General features: G+C 39.5%; 1 protein-coding gene and 2 long non-coding RNA genes across 7 annotated transcripts in view; all 3 read left to right on the top strand.

The window, feature by feature from the left end:
* pitx2 (paired-like homeodomain 2) overlaps nt 1–8,276 on the top strand; it is a 56,574-nt gene extending 48,298 nt beyond the window's left edge. For 3 of the 4 annotated variants that reach the window (XM_016670952.1, XM_007551063.2, XM_007551062.2), the window contains exons 2-4: nt 1,299–1,367; nt 5,867–6,066; nt 6,861–8,276. In XM_016670952.1, coding sequence (XP_016526438.1) covers nt 1,322–1,367; nt 5,867–6,066; nt 6,861–7,418 — 804 coding nt within the window. In that variant the 5' untranslated portion in view covers nt 1,299–1,321 and the 3' untranslated portion in view covers nt 7,419–8,276. Of the gene's footprint in view, nt 1–1,298; nt 1,368–4,745; nt 5,480–5,866; nt 6,067–6,860 lie in introns of those variants that run through there. The other variant, XM_007551061.2, reaches the window with a different exon arrangement.
* Nucleotides 8,277–9,416: 1,140 nt separating this feature from the next.
* On the top strand, nt 9,417–18,378 carry LOC103137348 (uncharacterized). The gene is made up of 4 exons (XR_476117.2): nt 9,417–9,668; nt 14,599–14,650; nt 17,092–17,212; nt 17,569–18,378. It is a non-coding gene; the product is annotated as an uncharacterized LOC103137348 (long non-coding RNA).
* Nucleotides 18,379–18,433: 55 nt separating this feature from the next.
* On the top strand, nt 18,434–22,372 carry LOC107836101 (uncharacterized). 2 transcript variants are annotated; one of them, XR_001661945.1, is made up of 3 exons: nt 18,434–18,855; nt 18,941–19,039; nt 20,965–22,372. It is a non-coding gene; the product is annotated as an uncharacterized LOC107836101 (long non-coding RNA). The 2 variants fall into 2 exon arrangements; XR_001661944.1 differs by lacking the exon at nt 20,965–22,372 and adding an exon at nt 19,397–19,579.

Genomic DNA, 22,372 nt, shown 5'->3' with positions numbered 1-22,372 from the left:
ATTATTATTATTATTATTATTATTATTATTATTATTATTATTATTATTATTATTATTTAGGGCATTTGTATTCATTTTTTTAAATTAAGAAATTAATTTTCCTCACTTTTCTTTTCACTTTACTTTGTATTTAAAATGTATTTACAATTAATTTAATTTAGATTTTATTTCTTTTGCGCAGTGTTACTTCTTTCTGGAAAAAGGAAATGCAAATTTATTAAATAATATTTTCAAAAGCAGATAATTTGTGGGTGAATTTATGTGATTTTTGCTGTATTAAAATCTCAGTTTTCTAAATAAAATCAAACCAGGTTTGCCTTCAGAGGCCGCGTGTGTAAAATCCTGGAGGGAGCTCTCATTAAACCTCTCTGATTAGATAACGCGGAGCAGCGAGCAATAACCTTCCACCTTCCAGCCTGGCCTCCCACTCTTTCATTTTGCTGCTGAAAAATAGAGAAGGGCTTCTGGAGAACTGTCGCGCAGCTACACACTGTGTAAAACTTAACCTCCAATATCTGCATCCTCTGAATGAAAAACAGGGAATATAAATAAAAAAAACGCAGCGAAGATGTAGAGCAGGTGAGGAGGAGAAGTGAGGAAAATGGTTAACAGCTTGACTGCATGCAAATTTCCTCCCGCCTCGAATTATCATAAGCAAACAGTGTGAGCCTGGACTAATAAAAACCCATCTGTGTAACTTCATATCGAGGTAGTATGAGGGTTGCGATAATGAATTTTGTAATATCCCACCGACAGACATCTCAATCAGACTCTAATCCCGTGATTTTACCACGGAATCACTCCACTTCCAACTGCAGCAGACAGCAGCAAAACACGCGTGGAGGCTCAGGCAAAACACGACGTGTTTTACCCACGCCACAGAAATCAGACAATGCAGTAAAACAATCGGAAATATGTCGACAGCAAGTGAGGAGGGCGTCACAATTATTGTTTTAATGCAGCTGTAATTTCTGACACGCTTCAAAAAAAGTTCTATAATAAAATTTAACCAGAAAAAACTCATTAGAAGTATTTCACTGACAGCCATCACTGATTCATACTTTCATTAATTTACCCTCTTAAATTAAATAGCACCATGTCTTTATTTCCTGATTTTTCAAGCTTGATTTTTTTTTAATGTAAATTATTTCTATTAGTTTTTGGTAAATTTTAAAGTGTTTCAGAGAATTATCTGAAGACATCACTGTTATTATGGGAAACTAAAATATTTTCTAACCTTAAACGTTTTTAGGTTGTAGTCAAACTAACTGAATATTTTGTGTTTATCTAAATTGCAGAACAGTGACCTCACAGCGCCACAATGGAGTCCCACTGCCGCAAACTGGCCACCACATGCGCACAAATAGGTGAGTCTCCTCAAGTTTATTCATTTAAAAACAGCGAAGAAAAGAGAAAAAAATCCATTCAGACATTTAATATTTAACATTTAATTAAACATTTAATTAAACATTTAATTAAACATTTAATTAAACTCCTTAAAAATCACATTCAAATGTACCGGTTATAATAATAATAATAATAATAATAATAATAATAATAATAATAATAATAATAATAATAATAATAAACTAAAAATTAAAAAGAAGGACATTTAGTCATTATCTCAATTCATTCTTATGATTAAGAAACAACCTCCTTCTCTAATTACGTCGACGTGACGTCGGTCACATATTATCTTTTTTTCTGATAAAATGAAAAATAGTGCAGGTAAATATTTTTTTCTGTCAATTTTAGCAGTCTGATAAAAAAAAATGTGAAGACATATTGGCCTCTGTGGGTTATTGTTCTTTGTCTTAGTGCGCCACCTGCTGGACAGATGGAGATGTATTCTCTCCAATTTTACAGCAGGCTGAGTTGATGACGAGGTTTGGTTTGAGCGGATAAATAATGTTTAGCCGAATTAATTTTCAACCCCTTGTTTATTTAATTTAATTTTTTCTTTTTACAGTTTTGAACGTAAGAAAAACAAATTTTATCCCGTCAACTTTTCAATGTATTCAGTGAATATAGGAACGATTTTGAAAAAAAAGAAAAAAAGATTTATTTCAGTAAAATTGAATTATTTCATTGCTCTCTAATTCGATTCGAAACTCACATTCAGCTGTAAAAGAACAAACTATAACTTTGATTGTGCAACTCGGTAAACATCGATGTGGTTGCTGGATTCATCCCTTCATCCAAACCACCGCATATTAGGAATAATATGATTAATAGACGCAGAAACTGGCGAGCAGGAGCTGCAGATCACAGGGAGACGGGCGTCATCTGTGCCGCCCTGTAATATATGCAGCGCTCGGTGGATTGGCTCCTGGGAAAACTAAATGTATAATGAAAGCCTATTCGTGAGCAGGAATACGCTAATGGTGGAATCTGATGTCTTCTTAATCCTATGTAAAAAGCCTTGTCGTCTCCCGCTATATTGACTGAATTGCTAATTAATGGCCCTCTATGGCGGAGGCCTATTGCACGCAGTAATCCGCAGAAGAGAGATAAAGCATTCAGACTGTAGAAATGAAGAGGAAACCCATAATCCACTTCAAGTTTAGTATTACAATATGGCTGGAAGAGGAAAAAATGGCCTCACACTGTTTGCTGTATTATTATTATTATTATTATTATTATTATTATTATTATTATTATTATTATTATTATTATTTATGTGAAAATCTTCGTAATTTCTTGTTTTTCACATAACAGTCGCATCTAAATGGTTCCGCTCCAGTTGATTTGTCATGTAATCGGCCTGCAGGAGTGGTGACTGATGTGTGTTTCTGTGCGTGTCGGTGGTCTGCTGGTATTTATATATATATATATGTGGGGAGGGTTTTCATAGGATCACTGCGCCAAGTCCAAATGCGCTGCATGAAAGCGCGTCCAATTGGGCACGAGGGAGATGAAGGGCTCCTTTTTAGTTTTTCTCGTTTTTTGATGATGATGATGATGATGATGATGATGATGATGATGATGATGATGATGATGATGATGATGATGATGATGATGGTGGTGGTGGTTATTCATGTTAAGGTGGATTTTAACCCGAGTGTTGACCTGCTTCATCACATCTCCGTCACTGGTTTTCTCACACACATTTGTTCCTTTTTCTTTAATGCGTCACGTTCATTAAATGAATGAGATGAAAATTAGATGAGAAGGAAGAAAAAGTCCCAGACGGAGCAGACTGCAGGACCCAGCAGCAAAGTGAGGACAGATCCGGTTTAAGCGCTGATGATGGAGTAATCCGTCCTCACCAAACCTGGGCTGCGGCTGCTGGAGGCCCGCGCGCCTCAGCCGAGCTTCATTTAATGAATCCGAGAAGCCTAACACCGAGGGGTCAAGAGGATCACTCCATTTGACAGCTAGTGTGTGGCTCTTTTGCATGTCGTGAATCAGAAAGTCTGTGAGGTCAGGCTTTTTGTGTCTTGGACTCGATTTGTTGAGGTCTGTTTTGCTTTTATTGCCTTTGACCGAAAATCCACACTGGAAGAATTTAACAAATTAAACTGGTTTCTTTGGCTAGATTTTTGTCAACGATTTTGGAGAGAAATAATTTTTGTTTTAACTGCTGAAAGCCACTCAGTTAAATCATTCTATTGTAATTATTCCTCATCTAGTTTGTCCTTTAAGAGTTGGTCTGTGATCAATGCATAAAAATAAGTTTTAGATTTATTCTGTAAAGGTTTTCCTTGACAGCCTCAGTTAAAATATCTCATGTTTTTGCTCAGCTTTTGAACGAGTTTAACTTGAACGTGAACTCTGTCACTATTTTAGTTCTAGATGGACACAAGCTAACCTCCAAACCAACCTTTTCCAGAATGGTTCAGCTGGGACACAGCATGTCAGCAAAACTCTGTGACTTTACCTAAATATACTTTAAAATAATTGATGAGAGTCAGACTGCATAAGGGAAACACAGCAAAAGGATAAATAAATGATTCTGCAGCCTGAAGTAATTTTGAACTATAAAAGTTCAGAAGATTTCAGAAGTTTTGTTCACACTTGTCCAATGGAAGTCAAATTAGGTCAAATCTCTATTTCAACTAAATGGGAATTAGATTGTACTAGATGATCGTGTTGTACTGAGGAAGACTTGAAGTCAAAAACTCATTAGAAACAGAAGTTCTCTTTTTCACAAAGGTTGTTCCCTGGTGTGTCTGTTCACCTGATTCTGACTGCGGAGCAGCAGGGGCAGGCTATTACATGGTGGTGGGAGCATTATGCTGTGGGGATGCTTTACTTCAACACATCACAATTATGATCTGAATGTTCACAGACTGAAGTGCTTGGTGTAAATTAGCCTTTGGATGGAGTCGTTTGACTCTTTTCCTTCAGCGCCTCCATTCTGCGCCCCTGTGCGAACACACATGCGGCACGTGTGCGCTTTTTTCACATAGCATGCGTGTCTGGCAGTTAGCGTCAGTTGACAAGTGCGCGCAGATAGTTTTGGAGCGCTGGCGCCACCACAGCCCTTCTTTTGAAGTTAACATTTGTTTGTCCTTTCACGGGACCTCTGCGGTGCAGAAGGTGTTTGTCTTTGATATTCAGTGCGCATCTATTTTCTTTGCGCCTTTCAATAAAAGCCGCTTTATCCACTGAGCAAACTGCAGCGACAGAGCCGGAGAGAGTGCGGCTCAGCCTGGGTATCAGCGGCACTCCATCTTTTTACCGGGCCACTGGACCCGTCTCATAAAATGAGGCCAAACTGTGTTATTTTCATTTTTATTTGGTCTTGGGCTGCTGCGCAGCAGCGGCTCGGGGCGCAGCTCGGTACACCGTGCGTCTCATCTGACTTTACATGCTTTTATTTGGAAGAGGAAAAATAAGCGCCAGCCCCGGCATAAATACACTGGCAGACATATCTCGTTTCTGCGAGCTCCGGTTGGTTGGGCACATCCACATGGACGCGCCTGTCAGAGAGAATCGGGGCGGGGGCAAAGCGGTGACGTGGAGGTGTGGAGAGAGGCGCAGTTGGATGGGCAGAGCACAGGCAACAGCTGAAATGAGCAGAGAGCGCTGGAGTGTGTGTAAGCCTCTGGATCTAATATCACCTACCTGTCCTTGTCACTCTGATATTCAGCCAAGGTAGCCGCAGTTTTCCACCGATGCTGTGATAAAACTCAATGGCCTGTTTTAAAGCGTTCTCCAGTTTAAACAGAACGAGGGCTTCATCTCAGCAAGAGGAACTGTGCTGCTGTGCGCTTTTTGGACAGCTGAACACATTCCGGAGTCGGACTTTCCGCTCAGCCTTCCTGTGCTAGAAGCTCGTGAGATCTTTCACCGATGAGCTCTATGAGGGATCCATTAAATATAGACCACCACCTCACAGGGAATAAACTCGCCTCCACGCACCACACGGCTCTGGCGATGGCTTCCAGCCTGCAGCCGCTGCAGCGCTCCGTGGACTCTAAGCACCGGTTAGAGGTGCACACTGTGTCGGACACATCGAGCCCGGAGTCTGTGGGTAAGAACCGGCCGGGGTTTCTCCCGGAGTCCCAGAGATCATCTGGTTATGAAACAATAGATGGCTGTTATCAGTCACCATGAAGGGAGATTTATACGCATAAAAACCGGAGCTGTCATTTTAATAGCCGCTCATATGTCTCTGGTTTGACGGTGAATTATTGTTTTTTTGTATTGTTTGTTTTTAAACAGTTTAAATAGTTTCTTGTATTTTTAACATTATTATAAAAGTAGAGTGCAACTTAAAAGGAAAAAGTATATATTTTTAAATCAATTAAACATTAAAAAGTTCTTTAAAAGGATAAAAAAATATCTGGATTTTATTCTTTTTTAAATTAAAAGAGCAAAATATCAATCTAAAAACCCGTTGTTGTTTTTTTTTATATAGAAAAAGAAAAAATACAAAATAAAAACGACGATTCCTCTGACGACCCGTCCAAGAAGAAGAGGCAGCGGCGGCAGAGGACTCACTTCACCAGCCAGCAACTGCAGGAGCTGGAGGCCACCTTCCAGAGGAACCGCTACCCGGACATGAGCACCAGGGAGGAGATAGCCGTGTGGACCAACCTCACAGAGGCCAGAGTCAGGGTGCGTAAACACACACACACACACACACACACACACACACACACATACCAAGCGTAGCACTTCTGATTCTCTCTGCACATAAACACAATTTATAGTTTTTTTAATTATGCTGCTTTTTGGCACAATTACGCCGTAAATAAAACTTCATGGATTGCTGAAATGTAGTACAATATTATAAATAAAATGTTACTCATAAAATAATTAAAGGGAAATAATTTTTAAAATACTGCAGGATAAAACCACATTTAATTTGACCTCATTCCAATAAACTTGATCAATTATGACAACGCGCAAATATTTACCTCAGTACAAAAAATCTGTAAATTATCTTTATCGTTTAATTATTTTAAATATAATTACAAAATACGAAATGTATTATTTGCCTATTAGGTGTAATTAGGCAATGGTGACGCTGTTAACAGTTGAGGCTATTGACATGCCACTTGTGTTCTTCTCTCTGTGTAAAAGAGGTGCAAAGCTCGTATTTTGCGATTGTCGCCCTGACGTTGTGTGATTAAGGTCAGAGTGTTTGTGGAAGCATGCGGGGGAATACACATCCACTCCACGCTAAGATGCTCCACTGAGACTGCAGTGTGTATTCCACGCAGATAGAGGCGGCTGTAAAACTGGAGTTCTCTGCGCAAATGGGAATGAGAGGGATTTAATTTTAATTATGTACATTTAGGGCGAAAAAATAGAACCCAATATATAAAAAAATGCACAAATAACAAAAATAAAAATAAGAATGAAAAAGTGTATTTTATCTCTTATATTTGTTATTTTTTGTGCTCTAGGTTTGGTTCAAGAACAGACGAGCCAAGTGGAGGAAACGGGAGAGAAACCAGCAAGCCGAGCTGTGTAAGAACGGCTTCGGCCCGCAGTTCAATGGACTCATGCAGCCGTACGACGACATGTATCCCAGCTACACGTACAACAACTGGGCCGCCAAGGGCCTCACGTCCGCCTCCTTATCCACCAAAAGCTTCCCCTTCTTCAACTCCATGAACGTCAACCCTTTATCCTCGCAGACCATGTTCTCGCCGCCCAACTCCATCTCCTCCATGACCTCCAGCATGGTGCCATCCGCGGTGACCGGCGTGCCGGGATCCAGCCTGAACAGCCTCAATAACTTGAACAACCTCAGTAACCCTTCCCTCAACTCTGGGGTGCCCACGCCGGCGTGCCCCTACGCGCCGCCGACCCCTCCCTACGTGTACAGAGACACTTGTAACTCCAGCCTGGCCAGCCTGAGACTGAAAGCCAAGCAGCACTCGAGTTTTGGATACGCCGGGGTTCAGAATCCAGCCACCAATCTGAGCGCTTGCCAGTACGCGGTGGACAGGCCGGTCTAATTGCTACCTGCACTGCAAAAAATCGCCACCGAGCTGACATGTTAGAGGACAAAGCATTTTTAACCCCACAAAAGATCATTTTGAACTGTTTGAAGTATTAAAGGGAATTTACTGCTCGCCTGGTAACCATCTCCCCCAAGACTCAACTTTTCCATCAAATTATGAGAAAAATGTGATTTAATTCGCTCTTATTGACTTTCATTCATTTTCACGCAGGGAATCTGATTTAGAGGGTTATGTTTGTGACGGTGGTTATTTTTTGCAGTGTGCGGATAATTAATAGCAGCCGTCCACAGAAACAAGAGACTACTACAGCTACTTTTCTCTCTCTCTTTTTTTTTCTTTCGAAACAAGGGCACTAGAAGACTGAACCACTGAAACACACTCAGCTCCTCCTCGGAGTCAAACTGAACCGGGAGTTTTTTGAGTTTCTTCCTCTCCGATGAGCGATGGCCTCATTCACTGAGTTAAAAAAAAAAAATCAAAATAAAGGCCTGTTTCACTTTTCACAGCTCGTCATGAGGGCTTTTTCCCTGATGGATTCTGGACGTTAACTGTTGACAGAAATGTTCCTGTAAATATATTTGAATGATCATCTCCTGTTTGTTGAAGCGGCTGCGCTCCAACGCTGCAACTCCTCTCCAGGTTCCAACTTATCGACGCATGTGGATAAAAAAAATACAAATCCTAAAAAAAGGAATCATGTTTTGCTTGCAAACAAAAAGGGAATGTACATACTAAAAACGCACCAGTTGTGTGTTTCGAACATATTATAAATTTATTATTAATGTCTGTGTGAATATCGATTTAGAATAGCAATTCTGGATTTTAAAAAATAATAATAAGCATCCAAAAATGTTCCTGCGACAAATTATTTGGTTTTTTGCTCTGTGTATACTATTTGGTACGGAATTATGTTGTTTTTTCCCCCATCAATTCCCGAAATATTGTGTTTTATTTAATGGAAGTAAATATATTGTTCCAAAAACATTCTGCTGGGCGACTTTTATTTAATCTTTGTGCAAGAAGTCCGTTAGCGGAGTGCAAAGCAGTGACAGTCTGTCTATAGCCTTTCGATTGTCTGAGGCGCTTGTGCAGCTAATCTATAGAGGAAAACAATGGGCCGCTCCAATACACATGGCACCGGGATGCTCCGGCAGATTAGCCCCTGAATGCGTGTCTGTCTGCCTGCCTGCTCCAGCCAAGAGCCGCGGCTGCTCGCTGGGGCTTGAAATAACACCGGAATCAACAAAAAGCTGCACTGCGGCGCACACAACAAAGACAACAATCCATTAAGTTCCGTTCTCTGAAGTGGATTTTTTAGAGTCAATGAAACCTTAGAATAATGTTTAAAAAGAAATAAGGCGATTCAAACGCAGCCATGCATCAAATCAACCCTGCTTTGTTGGACTCTTATGTACACACCTTAAAACTTGCTTTTTTTGTTTCCAACCAGTTCTTCTTTGTAGACACGCAACCAACCTTACTCATCTGTTTGCCCTTTTATTGTTTTCATTGGCGCTGCTGATTTTTTTATGCTTTAAATGTGCACAAACGTGACAAAGCCAAACAAACTATGAGTATGAAGCTTGAGCAAACATGCAGAGCTGCAGAGGTATGAAGGCCGGGGATGCATGCAGGAGGAAGCGGGGGATGAATGCAGCGTTCATGGAAGAAACACAGCCCACCTCCAGCAGAACGAAAGAAAATATGTGCAATATGCATGCATCAAAATGCTATATTTATATTTTATTTATTTTATATTCCCCCATAATGCAGACATGGGATGTAAAAGTGCAGCATTCCGCAGTTTTTAGCACAAAGGTGGTCTATTGGCCCGATCCGAAGATTCACTGTGAGATTCGCCTGAGGTCGCCTCTCATGGGGCTTTATTATGAGCAGAAATAAATCTCAGTAAGTCCCGAGTGTTGTTTTTACAAAAGTGCCAAATAACAAACACCAGCGAAGCGTTCATCCGTTTCCATATATGCCGGTGCCGTGCGCAGCTGCAAACCCGTTAAGATTTTCCACAAGTGTCACCTTTGGATGGAGTTGGTAAGGCGCGGAAATAATCATCCTGTAATGGTGGGGTGGAGGGGATAAACCCGGGCCAATACACAAGTCTGCAGTCTGAATACACATCGACACAATCAACATGAGACCTGAAGAGGAATCAGCGGGAAATTGTTCATTTGGGTGACACGCTGATCAGGACTGCACACTTCTGTGGATCCCCACTTCTGCTCAAAGGTAAGCATCATCTTATATTTATTTAAAAAATTAATAATAATAATAGGTATGAATTTAAAATGTAATTATTGCATGGACGTTAGGTCTGCACTTTTGAAAATACATTTAATATTTTTTCTTCAGGAAATGTAACCTTTTTGCAACACCGCAAATATTTTTGCACATTTTGATGCTTAAGCAAGAGTTGAAATTACATTGAATTCACGGATATATTATCTGGGAATATTTTATTTGAAATACTTATCCTAACTTATGCGTCAAAGAAAACACCTTTCTAAGGGATTCATAACATTGTTTTCAAATTATTGCATCATGTGTAAAATTTGTAATAAAATGCACGAATAAAGATGGTATTTTCAGTCTCATCCACACATCCCCTGCTTCATTTTTACCTACAACGCCGCAGTCCATCCTGAGGGGAAATTAGTTCCACTTGCTGATTTTAGAAGGAAAACTCGCTGCTCTCAGCAGAATTTAAATTAAAAAGACAACAAATGCAAAAATCCAGCAAAAATAATCACAGCCTCTAAAGATTCATGCAGATTAAATATGATGCTGTTTGGTGATGACGGCAAGTCTTCACAGAAGATTTCTGGCTTTTATGAATATGTTGGTTATATTTAATGCTAGGAAACTATTTTGGGTGAATAATGGATGTAGAAAATTTGACTCAGCATTGTTTTTACAAATTAATACGAACTTTTTTTTCTCCTTTCTCCATGTCATCTGTTCTTTTGCTGTTTAGTAACTCTGTGTTGCTGTAGCAAGCAGGAAATGTGGGAGCTGGAGGGATATGGGTTAAGATAATGAACACAGATTCCGGATGTTTCAGAGCAGGCAGGGTGGCTCGGATCAATAGTTTATTATTTGAAGGAGGCAGTGAAGCAACAGAGCCAAATTAAATCACAGCAGGACTCCGAAGGGACAGAAACACTCAGCTGGGTGAGGTCAGTGCTGTCTGTCTGTGGGTGAGAGAAGATGGGAGACACGCCAGCATGGTCCATACGTATGTTTGCACACATGTTGGTATGCAGGTGTAGTTTGCAGTGAGACACTTTGGCAAGAGTTGGGCCAACAAGCATGAGCTCTGCAGCAGAGAGGACTCCTGTGTCTGGGGGAGGTGGAGTGTTTGGCTCTTAACCAATGGTGGCCCAGCAGCTTCAGCTAAAGGTCACATGGTGTGACCTCACACATTCTCACCCTCACCTAAGGCCTGAAGAGAGGTTTTCCACAAGATTCATTACAACCCATCTATAGTAACAGGAAAAAAGCTTCTCTGGCAAACTTTCAAAATAAATCAGAAGATGCCTCGATTTATTTCAACATTTGTGTCTGTTTACTTAGCTCAAAATGAAAAACTAAAAACGCTTTTTTTCATAAAAGCGTCGATCTAAAACAGGGTGAAAGTGTTTTATTTTAGTGAGTTTGGCTGGGAGTAGGTGTGCTGTGGGGAGTTCAGGCCCTGCTCAGCGCCGGTGTCTGCTGCGTGTTTGCTCAGAATACATGTGCCATTCGTGCAGCCGTGTAGGAGCTCCTCTGGCTGTGGAAGCTGGGAGCAGTTGGAGGGCAGGCGGCAGGCTAGAGCGTGTGAAAGCAGATAACCAGGACGGATTTCATGACGCACACACTTCCTGTTCTCTGAAGTTCTATTAAAGAGGGATGAAAACAAAACACACACACACAGATCCGAGTTGTTTTCTCTCCAAATCAATTTCTGCACATTGAGAGCATGCTGAAAAGATCAGCGGAGCAGCTCTCATGGAGCTTGAAGGGAGAAAAAAAAGGCTCCATCATGAGGGACTTGAGAATTTAGATGATACGGTTGATGTTTGAGGGTGAATATCACCTGCTATTTTTACAACTGAATCAAAAATCAGAAGCTCTGCTGCCATCTGGTCAAAAGAAAATATTCAAGTTCCAATAAAGAGGACTCTGAATTAAAGGGATAGTTTGGAAAATTTCAGCTGAGAAATCATCAGTAAAATTCCCCTCAGCTGTTGTAGTCAGATCAGCATGAGTCTATAGAAAAGTAAAGAAATCCTCAGAGTGCAGTTAGACTAACAAGCTAATCAGAAAGACATTGCTGTCCTGACTTAGTAGGCTCAACTCAAAATGTCCATCAGACCCGCTTATCATTTGGAGAAGATACAGGGAAGCTTTTATGTTCACAGTGTCACTTTTCAGGAATTGCATGTTGCAACCTGGAAACAGCTGCAGAGTGTAACTTTTATAAGTCAAAACTGTCAGCATGTCGATACAGTTTAACATGAGAAAACATCCAGCTCCTCTCCCTCCTCCCAGTGGTCCTTCTGCCATCTGCAGAAATACATTGTTCCAGATCAGAAGCAAGCAACCAGATCCAGGAGGAGGGTCTTAGTGCTGTCAGTCGCCCTCATGTGTTCACTGCTTAATGTACGAATGGCAGAGAAAAAACTTGTCATTACAGGAAAAGTTGTTAATCCGCCGTCATCGGTGGCTATACTAACTAACCTGTGCATTCATGGAAGGGGTGGGAAACGAGCTGTAGGCTAGCAGAGAGCAAGGCGCATGGCCTGAGGGGGGGTACACAAGCATGATTAACAGCAGTAAGACTGTTCTTCTTGTTCTGATTGGTTGTTTCTGATGGAACCCAGTATTTCTTCAGATGGCAGTATCACCACTGGCAGGAGGCAGAGGAACTTTATTTTTTTTATGATTATCTGACTCATAATATACTGTGAAGACATTTTTAACAAATAAATAAAAGTCATATTATTTTAAAAAGTTACATACTGCAGTTTTAATGCATACAAATGTCTTCCAGCTCAGACAAGCAGCAGAAAAGTTTTAGCTTTTAGCTGTGGACTTTTTTTTAGCATAACAGTGAAGTTTACCACAGAGCGTGGCCGGGCTCTGATGGAGGCCAGTGCTGCTGAAGTTGGGCTCTGATTTGTTTAAGGGCTGAATTTAATCATAATATGAAGATCATCCTTTAGCTTTTTCTGTTGATGAATGTTTGAATGTGTTTTATTTTGTGGTGGGGGACAGAAAGAACATTCCTACCTAGACAATGAAGGTTTTCATCTTGTCCAAAAACAAAGACAACATCATGATTAGTGCTTTTTCTGGAACTAGAACCGCTTTAGATTGAGACAAGCATGAAAACCACAACACAGAAACAAGTCAAACATGGTTTGAGTATTTCTGCATCTTATTAAGATATGGTTTGTGATTTATAAAAACAAAACGGTGGAGCTCATAACATGAGCCCCCACAGGTTGGTCCATTTGTCAACATGTATTTTAGGAATTTAAAGAGAGTGTCTATCAGTGAGCCTGTGTGATGTTCCACACTGTATGCAACTCATCCCAGACGTGCATCAGATCATTTCTGCTTTTACTGGATGGGAATGAAAACAACTGGAAGATCTACAGGATTTCTATGGGAATAATCAGTTTCAGAAGTCTTCCTCAAGCTTCGTCACGTTAACCCGACAAGTCCAAAGCTGCTAACATTTTAGCCTTATCTACAGAATCGTGTTCAGACACCTGCAGTTTACACAGGCTGCCCCCCTCCTGCACTGTTTTCTGTTTTCTTTGGGCCTGTCATCTACTGTAACAGCTTAATTGACGTTTACCTCAGTTTTGCGGCTGTCAGCCACCCAGAGTCTGAGTTTGAAGAGCAGCTCGGCACGACCGCTTCCCAGACTCCAGCTTTAACTAGAAAATTACACCTGAGCACTTGTGTTTGCTTTAGTGCTTCTTTCATTTCATGTCCCACAATCTTCACAACCCAAGGTGAGTCAGAAAAGGCAGAGGGTAATTGTGGAAAACAGAATCTGAGTCTTTTTTTTTCTTAGCTGCAAAGAAAAAGAACGAACAAAGAAAGTCAGAATGACAGAATCAAAGTACAAGAAGTTCTTCAACTTCTCTTTTGGATTTAGCCTTAAACATCCAACCTAACACTGAACATTTGCGCTCTTGAATTTCTTCAGTCTCTCTGTAAAGATCATGTTCAGTCATGCAAAATATACAAACCTGCCATATTTCTGCGCCGTAGTTTGAAATGATGGCAGGAACAGAGGCAGGAACGCCTGCAGAGTTAATGTCACACTTTACAGACCGAGTCAACGTTCCAGCTGTACAAACACCACATCTCTGAGCATAAAATGAGCAATATTACCAGGAAGCCAAGTAAAGAAAAACACACAATATCACAATTTATTCACCTAATTCCAACTTCAGTTCAGTTCCTGAGTCCAAACAGAAATGTTTTCCAAGAGAAATCTCTGTGCTTTCATGTTGTGTGGTTATGGGACAGATTCTGCAGAAATATGGACACACACATGATTTTAGTTCTGCTGAGTAAATTCTTGTCTCTTTATTCTCTCGTCCTTGTTTGGTTACTGGCCTTTCTGTTCTTATACCACACAGGTGGGCACACACACAAATCTGTGTGGAATGTTGAACATTTTACTTAAATGTATTTGGGTGTGATCCTTTGTGGTATTTCAGGTCACTGTAGCTGTGTTACAATCGGACAGTTTCAGGTTTGATTCCAGCTTCCTCTTGTCTCTGAGCCCCTGGGCAAGGCACTTAGCCTCACGTTGCCTGCTGCTGCATGTGAGGCAGAACTTCATCCAGTCTGTTTGCACTTGGCTGTGATTTACAGTTTTGGGAAAGTATTCACACCTTCTGAATTTTTTACATTTTGAAGCTTTACAATCACCAAAGATCTTCAGTATTTAATCAATAGAACCCAAATTAGTGCACAACTGGGAATTGAAAATAAGATATGGTTCAGATCATTTTAGAAATAAAAGTGTGCCATGAATTTGAACTCAGCCTTTTTTTTACTCTGTTACCTCTAAGTAATACCTAGTGCAATTAATGGGTGGGGTCTTAAGTTATCTGATTATAAATGGAGTCCTCTTGTGTGTTTCTGAACTTAGAGATTCTTTGGAGAACAACCAGAATCATGAAGACCCAGGAAGCCAGAAGCAGGTCAGGGAAAAGTTCTGGAAGAAACTCTATTAAAACTGGAGGAGACTTATTTATATTTATTTAAAAAAAAAATGTTAGAAACTGTTTATCCTCTTCTTTCCACTTAACAGTTATTTGTTATTTCATATTTACTCTCTCACATAAAACATGAATCAAATAAATTGAAGTTTGTTGTTGCAATGCGATGGAAAAGAGAAAAACATTGAGGGTATGAATACTTTTGCACTGTACATTACTCACTGTGTAATTATTTTCATAGTTGCACAAGGCACCAATGTAATAATTACACTGGCAGTTTTCAAACTCTGTAACTAAACCCACTTTTGGCAGAGTCAGCACCAGTAATTGCTGCCACATTTTTCATAACTTCAAGGAAATAACTTGGATGTAAGCAGCATTTCTGAGAGCATTTTATAACTAGTTGATGTTTTTAAGTTATTTTATTTTGAAGCGGCAGCAGAAGACCCTGAACATCAGCAGTTTGCTTTCATGGTTCTCAGATAAAATGTCATCTGCTCTGTTCAGAGACGACGGGCAGACGGCCCCACAGAACTACAGAAATGAATTTAAAAAAATGCAGAATCAATATATTTAGAAGGTTTACAGCAGAAAACACTTTAACACATTTCTAATAATTTTGCATAGAAATTTCTAATGTTTTATATTTTTACATTAAAACATTGAAGAACCCAATTATTGTAAACTTTTTAAGAAATATCAGAAATCTTTTGTTTTAAATGTATGTCTTACTTAGTATTCACATATTAAGCATTCTTTAATTAATGTAAGCTCTAGATCAGTGGTTCTTAACCTTTTTTGACGACCAGTTTCATATGCGCATTCACTGAACCCTTCTGTAGTGATAAATAAATTTTTTTTTTTTCCCCCCAAATTCAAGATCATTAATTCTTCTTAAAATGTAGACTCTCTGAGAACAGTTCTACAAAACATAGTCAGTGCTTTCAGCAAAGTTGAGCTGACTGTCCAGGAACGACCCAAGGTATTTAAAATCTGCCACAGTTTCAACAGGTTGGCCATCTAGAGAAACTGGAACCACTTTAAGGTCTTGTTTAGATTATTTAATTAGCTCTACATTCTTAAGAGAATGAAAAATTAATAATAAATAATAAAGACTTTGCGGTATTCTGATTTAGAAATGTAATTATATTAGTTGTGTTACCACCCCCACGCCACTAGAGGCAGTACCAACCCCGAAAATCTGCGACTAAGGAGCAGAATTAGAAGTACACCGAAAGCTACAGAATTTGGTAAAAACGGTGAGCTTTGCTGAAGTAATTAAAGACACAAGTTCAAATCCACGCTGAGTGGAACTCCTTCAGTCGGTGCTCCTCTGCAGCTCTGATTGGCTCAGCAATGTAACGTCATCACGACTTTACACAGTGTGTCTTTACCTCCGCGTCAGAGGCTCCGCCGAACCCCTGAGACCGACTCATCGAACCCCAGGGGTTCGATCGAACCCAGGTCAAGAACCACTGCTCTAGATGAAGTGACCCAGGGGTCAACATTTACATCTAAAGATTCATTTAGACTTGTGTCTAAAATATGTCTAAAGCTCCAAAACTCCTTTTGAAAAATAGGATACTTTTTAACAGAGTGCATGAATCCCTGCACGCTGTTGAAATGCCATGAAATAAAATAATGAGAAGCAAAAATCAGTTACTCTTTTATGTCTACAAAGAAGGAAATTTTTTCTTGAGTGGACTATTCTATACTTGTGGAAAATTAAAATAAAAAAATATGCACCTCAGCTGCAACAAAAGCAAATACTTCCTGTATCATTAATGTCTTTAGACTGTGAAAAATCTGCACAAACTCCATGTAGACAAATAAGTATTTTTTATTGTCTTTATTTTTAGAGAAACAGATCAGTTTGTATTATTAAAAGCAACTGAGACGAACTTTAAGAACCAGATTTAGTTCTAGAGCTACATGTTCTGTTAGAACCAGCAGCTCAGATGATTTCAGTTCAATCTCGCATCCCATTGGTTTCATTTGTGACATTTTCTAAACTGTTGAAGCCTTGTTGGATCATAAAATTAAAAATAAAGTGAAATTAAAAAGTAAAACTTCCTCTAAACTCAATATCTGTAGTGGTGCTGCACTGGCTGTGTGAAACAGAAAATATTCTAAATAATGTTGAGAAATGTTATTAATTTTCTGAAATATCCAAATATAGGAATGGAAGCCAGCTGGAAGAATGCATAACAGAATATCTCTGAGTTTTTAAATATTAAATTATGCCACTGCAATAAATTATTTGATAATCTATAATAAATGTTGTGCCTGATGTATTTCCTCAGTGTCTCTGTGGTCAAACATTTGCTCAGCGCTGCACTCAGTCATTCCTACAATCATCTCAGAGTTTATCGCTTCATATTTCAAATCCATCTCTGACTCCACACACACTTTGCTTCTTACAGGAGAGAAATCATCGCCTCCTCTCTGTCCTGATCTGCTGTGTGAGTTCTGTTGGAGATGAACATGCCAGCAGCACTCAGGAAAACACCACAGCCAGTTCATCAGCTGACAGAGGAAATCACCGTAATGTCACTGTTTACACCTCATAAAAATATTTGTTGGCTTCCACATTTATGGAATCCAGATGTTGTCAGTCCCAGCTTTCCCAAAATAACTTTTTTTTTTTTTTTTTGCTTTTATCGCTTACGACATCTTTTCTCTGTCTCAGACATTTACTTTCTTTTTTTTTACTAAAGTTTTTTCCCCCAATGAGCTTTTGTTTTTCTTGCAGAGATCTGAGAAACAGAAACAATGCAGTGTTTTTGTATTATTTTTACTTTTCATATTTTATGATATGACTAGTGTGTATTGTAATATTCCATAAATTTATTTATATAGTTGGTAAAAATGTTTAACATGCTCTGTTGTTCTTTTTTCAGGAAAAAGGATGAGGAACAGCTACTTACATAGTTTTTGCCAGTTATTGGACCTCAGTACTTCCTGGTTCTGGTTGCCTGAATTTGTGAGAAGGGAATAAGATTTGAAATTAAATAGAACATCCAGCAGCTTAAAAAGAATTTGTGATTTATTTGGAACATAGTGAAAGATCCAAAACTACAGACAGTATTTGTGAAGTGGAAGAAAACTGATCTGTGGATCTGAAAATGTTTTACAAAGAAAAATCTGAAAAGTGTCATGTATCTATATTTCGGTCGGGGAGAACGTTGTGGAGAAGTTTAAAGGTCATAGTCTGCAACAATATTGCAAGCTTTGAGCATTTCCTGGAGCTCTGATCATTTCATCACCTGAACCTGGACAGAGGAGGGGCCACCTGGACAGGTGAGCTGGTCAGAGCTGAAGGTTGATGGAGCGAAATCAAACCTTAAAGAAAACCTGTGACAGGATGGAGGAAACTTGAGACTGTGTTGGAGGTTCACTTTCCTTAACATAAACATCCAGCCAGAGCTGACATGAAAATTAATGTTCAGATCTGAACATTAATTCAGATCTTCTGACTGAATGATCTTCTGCAACTTTACAGTAAAGACTTTGAGACATTTTCAGTCTCTAGATCTGTAAAGTTGGTGGAGTCATTCCCACAGTTACATGCAACTTCACTTGTATTTACAATGAGTTAAATACAAAAGCTTGGAAATTCTGATTGAAATCTTAACAAAATCCCTTAAAATTTGTGGTTGTAATGTGACAAATTGTGTAAAAGTGTAGTATGTAAAAATACTTTGTAATATTATCTTAGTTATTTTCCTGCTTCGAATAAGTATAGAGAAGACAATATTTAACAGGGAATTAAACATTAAATCATGTTTTGATGAAATCAGCAGCTGTTCTGTCTGGATGCCTGTTGGCGTCATGAAGATAAGAAAACCTGAAACCAAATGAATCTTCTTGATTTAAAGGCCAGGTGGACAGATCTACTTCGACTTCCTGATTATTCATTCCTGTATTTTTGTTGTTGCACATTTCAGAGCACAAATGATAATATAGGTAAGAAGAGGTAAAAAGCAAAAAAATCAGAGCTGCTATGAAAAAGGAGGGGGTGGAGTGAACACTCCACCTGGTTCTGCTACCTGCTGTCTCTGCTCATGCACCTCTTTGAGCCCATCCAGCATTTCCAACCCAACAAGAACAGACGGTGTGGAGAGCGACTTATTGGATTGGATCCCATCCAGCAGTGACTTATATGCTCAACCTATATGTCACAGATGGTAGGATTTCTGTGTGGTTGATATAAGAAATCCACTAAGGAGTATTGATCTCTCTAAGATCTGCTCTCTCTGCCTGATCTTGCAGGATCTGAACATCCACACAGACCTGGAGGGGAGAGGAGCCACTGGATTCTCGTTCTGGCCTTATAAGCTAAAATAGAGATGATTCTTTTCAAATATTCAGGTAAAAAATAATTTCACAACCACAAAAGCTGTTTTATTTTGTTGCAGCTCCATTAAGCCTATAAGAAGATGTAAAACTGTTGCATACAGATGAGAAATGGTCTGTTTTTACAACTGTAATAAAGGGAAGGATAAAAATAGTGTATGCACCTAAAGTACCACAAACTGTGTCAACAGAAAACTCATTGTTGACTCACTGTTTGCCTGCAAAATCCTCTTCAGGTAGATTAGGTTCAAACCACAGCAAGAGTGATCAGTTTACCTCAAAGACTTCTGCAACACAAAGTGCAATAATCCACTGAATTATTGCTTGAGGATGAACTGAAATGCATGACCCAGCAGAACTATCTTTGTGAAGTTTGTTTCAGGAGATTTCCAACCACCAATCGTCACCTGGGAGGGATTCAAACACAAACAAGAGCTTTGATTTAATGGGCGGATATGACAGCATTAAAGAAACGTAAGATGTCTACAATGTAAAACAGCATCAGCACGTTTCAGACGTGTCTGAATGCTGGAAATGTTCTTCAGGTCATAGGTCAATTTTGTAATTGTCTTTGTGTGACTGAAGGTTCAGGTCTGACTTTGGGATGGATTACTAGCTTCTAGCTGTAATAACTTTCATTTTATGCTGAACTCCTGATCATTCCTCCGTGTCAAAAAAATTTAAACTTCAGTTTTGTTGCTATTCATCTGTAGAATGTGATGGCACATCATGCACTGATCTGTTAAACTTTAAACAGTTGAATGAGTTTATAGCCACTTAGTGACATTCTAATGTAGAGTTGTGTATCATCTGATATAATGTTATTATGGTCTGGCTCTGGAACCATAACAAATTAAAGGGAAGCAACGCATGGGGTAACTTAAAATTGGGTTTATGTAACAAAAATCATAACTGGCTGGAGAGTTATGATTGTGGAAAGGAGACAGAAAGAATGAGTGGGGTTAGTGAGAAAGAATGGTGTTTCTTAAGCTGGATCTGATGTCTTTCTGGAGACACTGGTCAGCTGCTTCCATTTCCAATCAGCATCAATTAGGAGCTCTGAAACAGGGATGTTAGAGACCCAGAGGAAAGGCCTGGTGCTGTAACAATGTAGATATTCAATAATAAGGGCTCCAAGATGGAACCCTGAGGTTCTCCAGTCATGATGCAAGTTTAAAGGAGGATCCAAGTGCAGAAAGCTGGAGGATCTACTCTCTTTAATGAACAAAATGAGCTTATAAAACTGAAATGAGGGCCAACAGGCAGCCAGAGACATGGAAAGCAGAAGAGCATGATGAAGAGAAGCAGAGTAATGGATGGAATCGAGGAGCGTAGAGTCTGGAAGGTAGATATGCAGAGTGGGGAGTGGAGATGACGAAGGAGCTAATTAGAGAAACTGAGAGCAGCTGGGAAGGGAAGTGAATGGCAGACTGACTGAAACAAGATTGAACCTACAGGGAAAACTAACCAGAAATTCTAACAAAAATAAAACTAACACCTATGATAAGAATCTAAGCTAACAGAATAAACTAGAGCAACATTTTAAAAAGAAAGCAAATCCAAAACCCAAATACTGGAACTAGCTGAGGGAATAAACTGGAATGAGGAGAAATAAATCAAAAGAAATCAAAAAAGCAAAGAGCCCAAATGACCATGGATATGACAACCCGAATGTCCATTTCAATGAAAAGTTACCTATCGACACAAATAAATCTTAGTCCTTTTAGGTAATAGTCAAACCAGTCAAGTTCTGTATCAGAGAATCCAACCCAGTTTTCCTGTGGCCTCAATGATATACCATTGTCAACTGTGGTTTTTCTACAGCTTGGATGTCAGTGAAACTCAAACATGTTCTCTCTCTCTCTGTCATTATTCTGGCATTTTACAAATAGAAATAATTTTGTTAATCAAATCTGACCAAAGTCTGCTTTTTTTAACAGTGCATGAAAGTGTAGCCTTTATGGATGTCATCTCCTGACCTCTGCCTCAGGATGGAGTCATAATCCACCCTTCAGGAGTCACTGTGTGGTCCTCAGGCTGGAGTACAACCAGTTAAGCAGCCATCTTTCACCCAGCACACCTTCACTTTCTGAACTGATGTTTTGTGACGTGCTCTTTAATTGGATGGCCAAGTCAACAGAACAAGCAGAAAAGTCTGCCTTCCTTCTTTGTGCCAGACAGCTTTAATCTCCAGTGATGCAGTCACGTTCAGAGCCATGAAACTCTGGTGAAGGAAGAACAACCTGCAGCCTGGGCCTCCAGTCTGCACAGCCCTGCTTCATTATGGAGCACGGTGGGGAGCCCGAGCACACGGCGCGGTAATCCCTGCTGGAGCAGCCGCCATGCTGTCATTACTGAAACGGATGCCACTCCTAACACCAACATGCACACAGATGAAGGGCTGTAGTCACTGCATATAGACTATATCAAGAATTATATTCTCCACAGGACCTGCTATGTTGGTGCAGATTTATCCTCTCTTGTGAATCAGAGGCATGATTTGTCCTGTTTGTTGTTGTTGATGTCATATGCTTGTAGATAAGAAATGTGAGCCACTACTGTGAGGTTTAACGCTGTTTGCAGAGTCTGCATTTAAATACAGTTCCGATTAGAAGCTTATATACACATATCAGCATGAATGCTGTGCGCAAATTTAATTTGATCAGTTTGAGGCCTTTAATTAGATATTTAAGTCATTATTTTCTGGGGAGCTGGATTGGTGATGCAGTATATAACATCAGTGGTTTTATATGGATAAATCTCCTTCAACAAGCTGCAGAGAAATGACACATCAACAGGGCTCTGATGTAATTCTGTCTGGAGATTTAATCTCTCACCTCATCTGAAAATGATCTTTTAGACTGGGCCCTGCTTTTAAACATCATCCATAAAATTTTATTATATGATTGAGATCATGGCTGTTCTCGGAAGCTCTGATGTTTCAGCCGTCCAGCTGCTGATAGTAAAGATGAAGTATTTGAAGGTACAGAGGACCCCTGCATATTAGTGATTCAATATTCCAGATTCACACGCTTGCAGACTTTTCTGTGGAGCGCAACACCAAATTATTTGCAGAAAATTTGCGAACTTGGGGATTGTGTTGTAGAGCGTATCTGAAATATTTAAAAGAAAATGCAACTTGGGCAGCTGAAATACTGTAGAGCAAGACACATGGACATGCAGAGGCCCACAAAAAATAAGTTATTAAAAAGGAAAACATGTATTCAGTTTTTTCCCCTTCTAACTGATATTCCCAATCTAGGCCAGACAATCATGGCTGCCTGAAGACTAATTCAATCTTGCATAAACATTGCTATGTTTTGTTTTATTTCATAAAATCAAACTGAT

The sequence above is a fragment of the Poecilia formosa genome, unplaced genomic scaffold (genome assembly GCF_000485575.1).
Source record: "Poecilia formosa unplaced genomic scaffold, Poecilia_formosa-5.1.2 Scaffold39, whole genome shotgun sequence".
NCBI classification, from domain to species: Eukaryota; Metazoa; Chordata; class Actinopteri; order Cyprinodontiformes; family Poeciliidae; genus Poecilia; species Poecilia formosa.
This window is presented reverse-complemented; position numbering and strand designations above follow the sequence as displayed.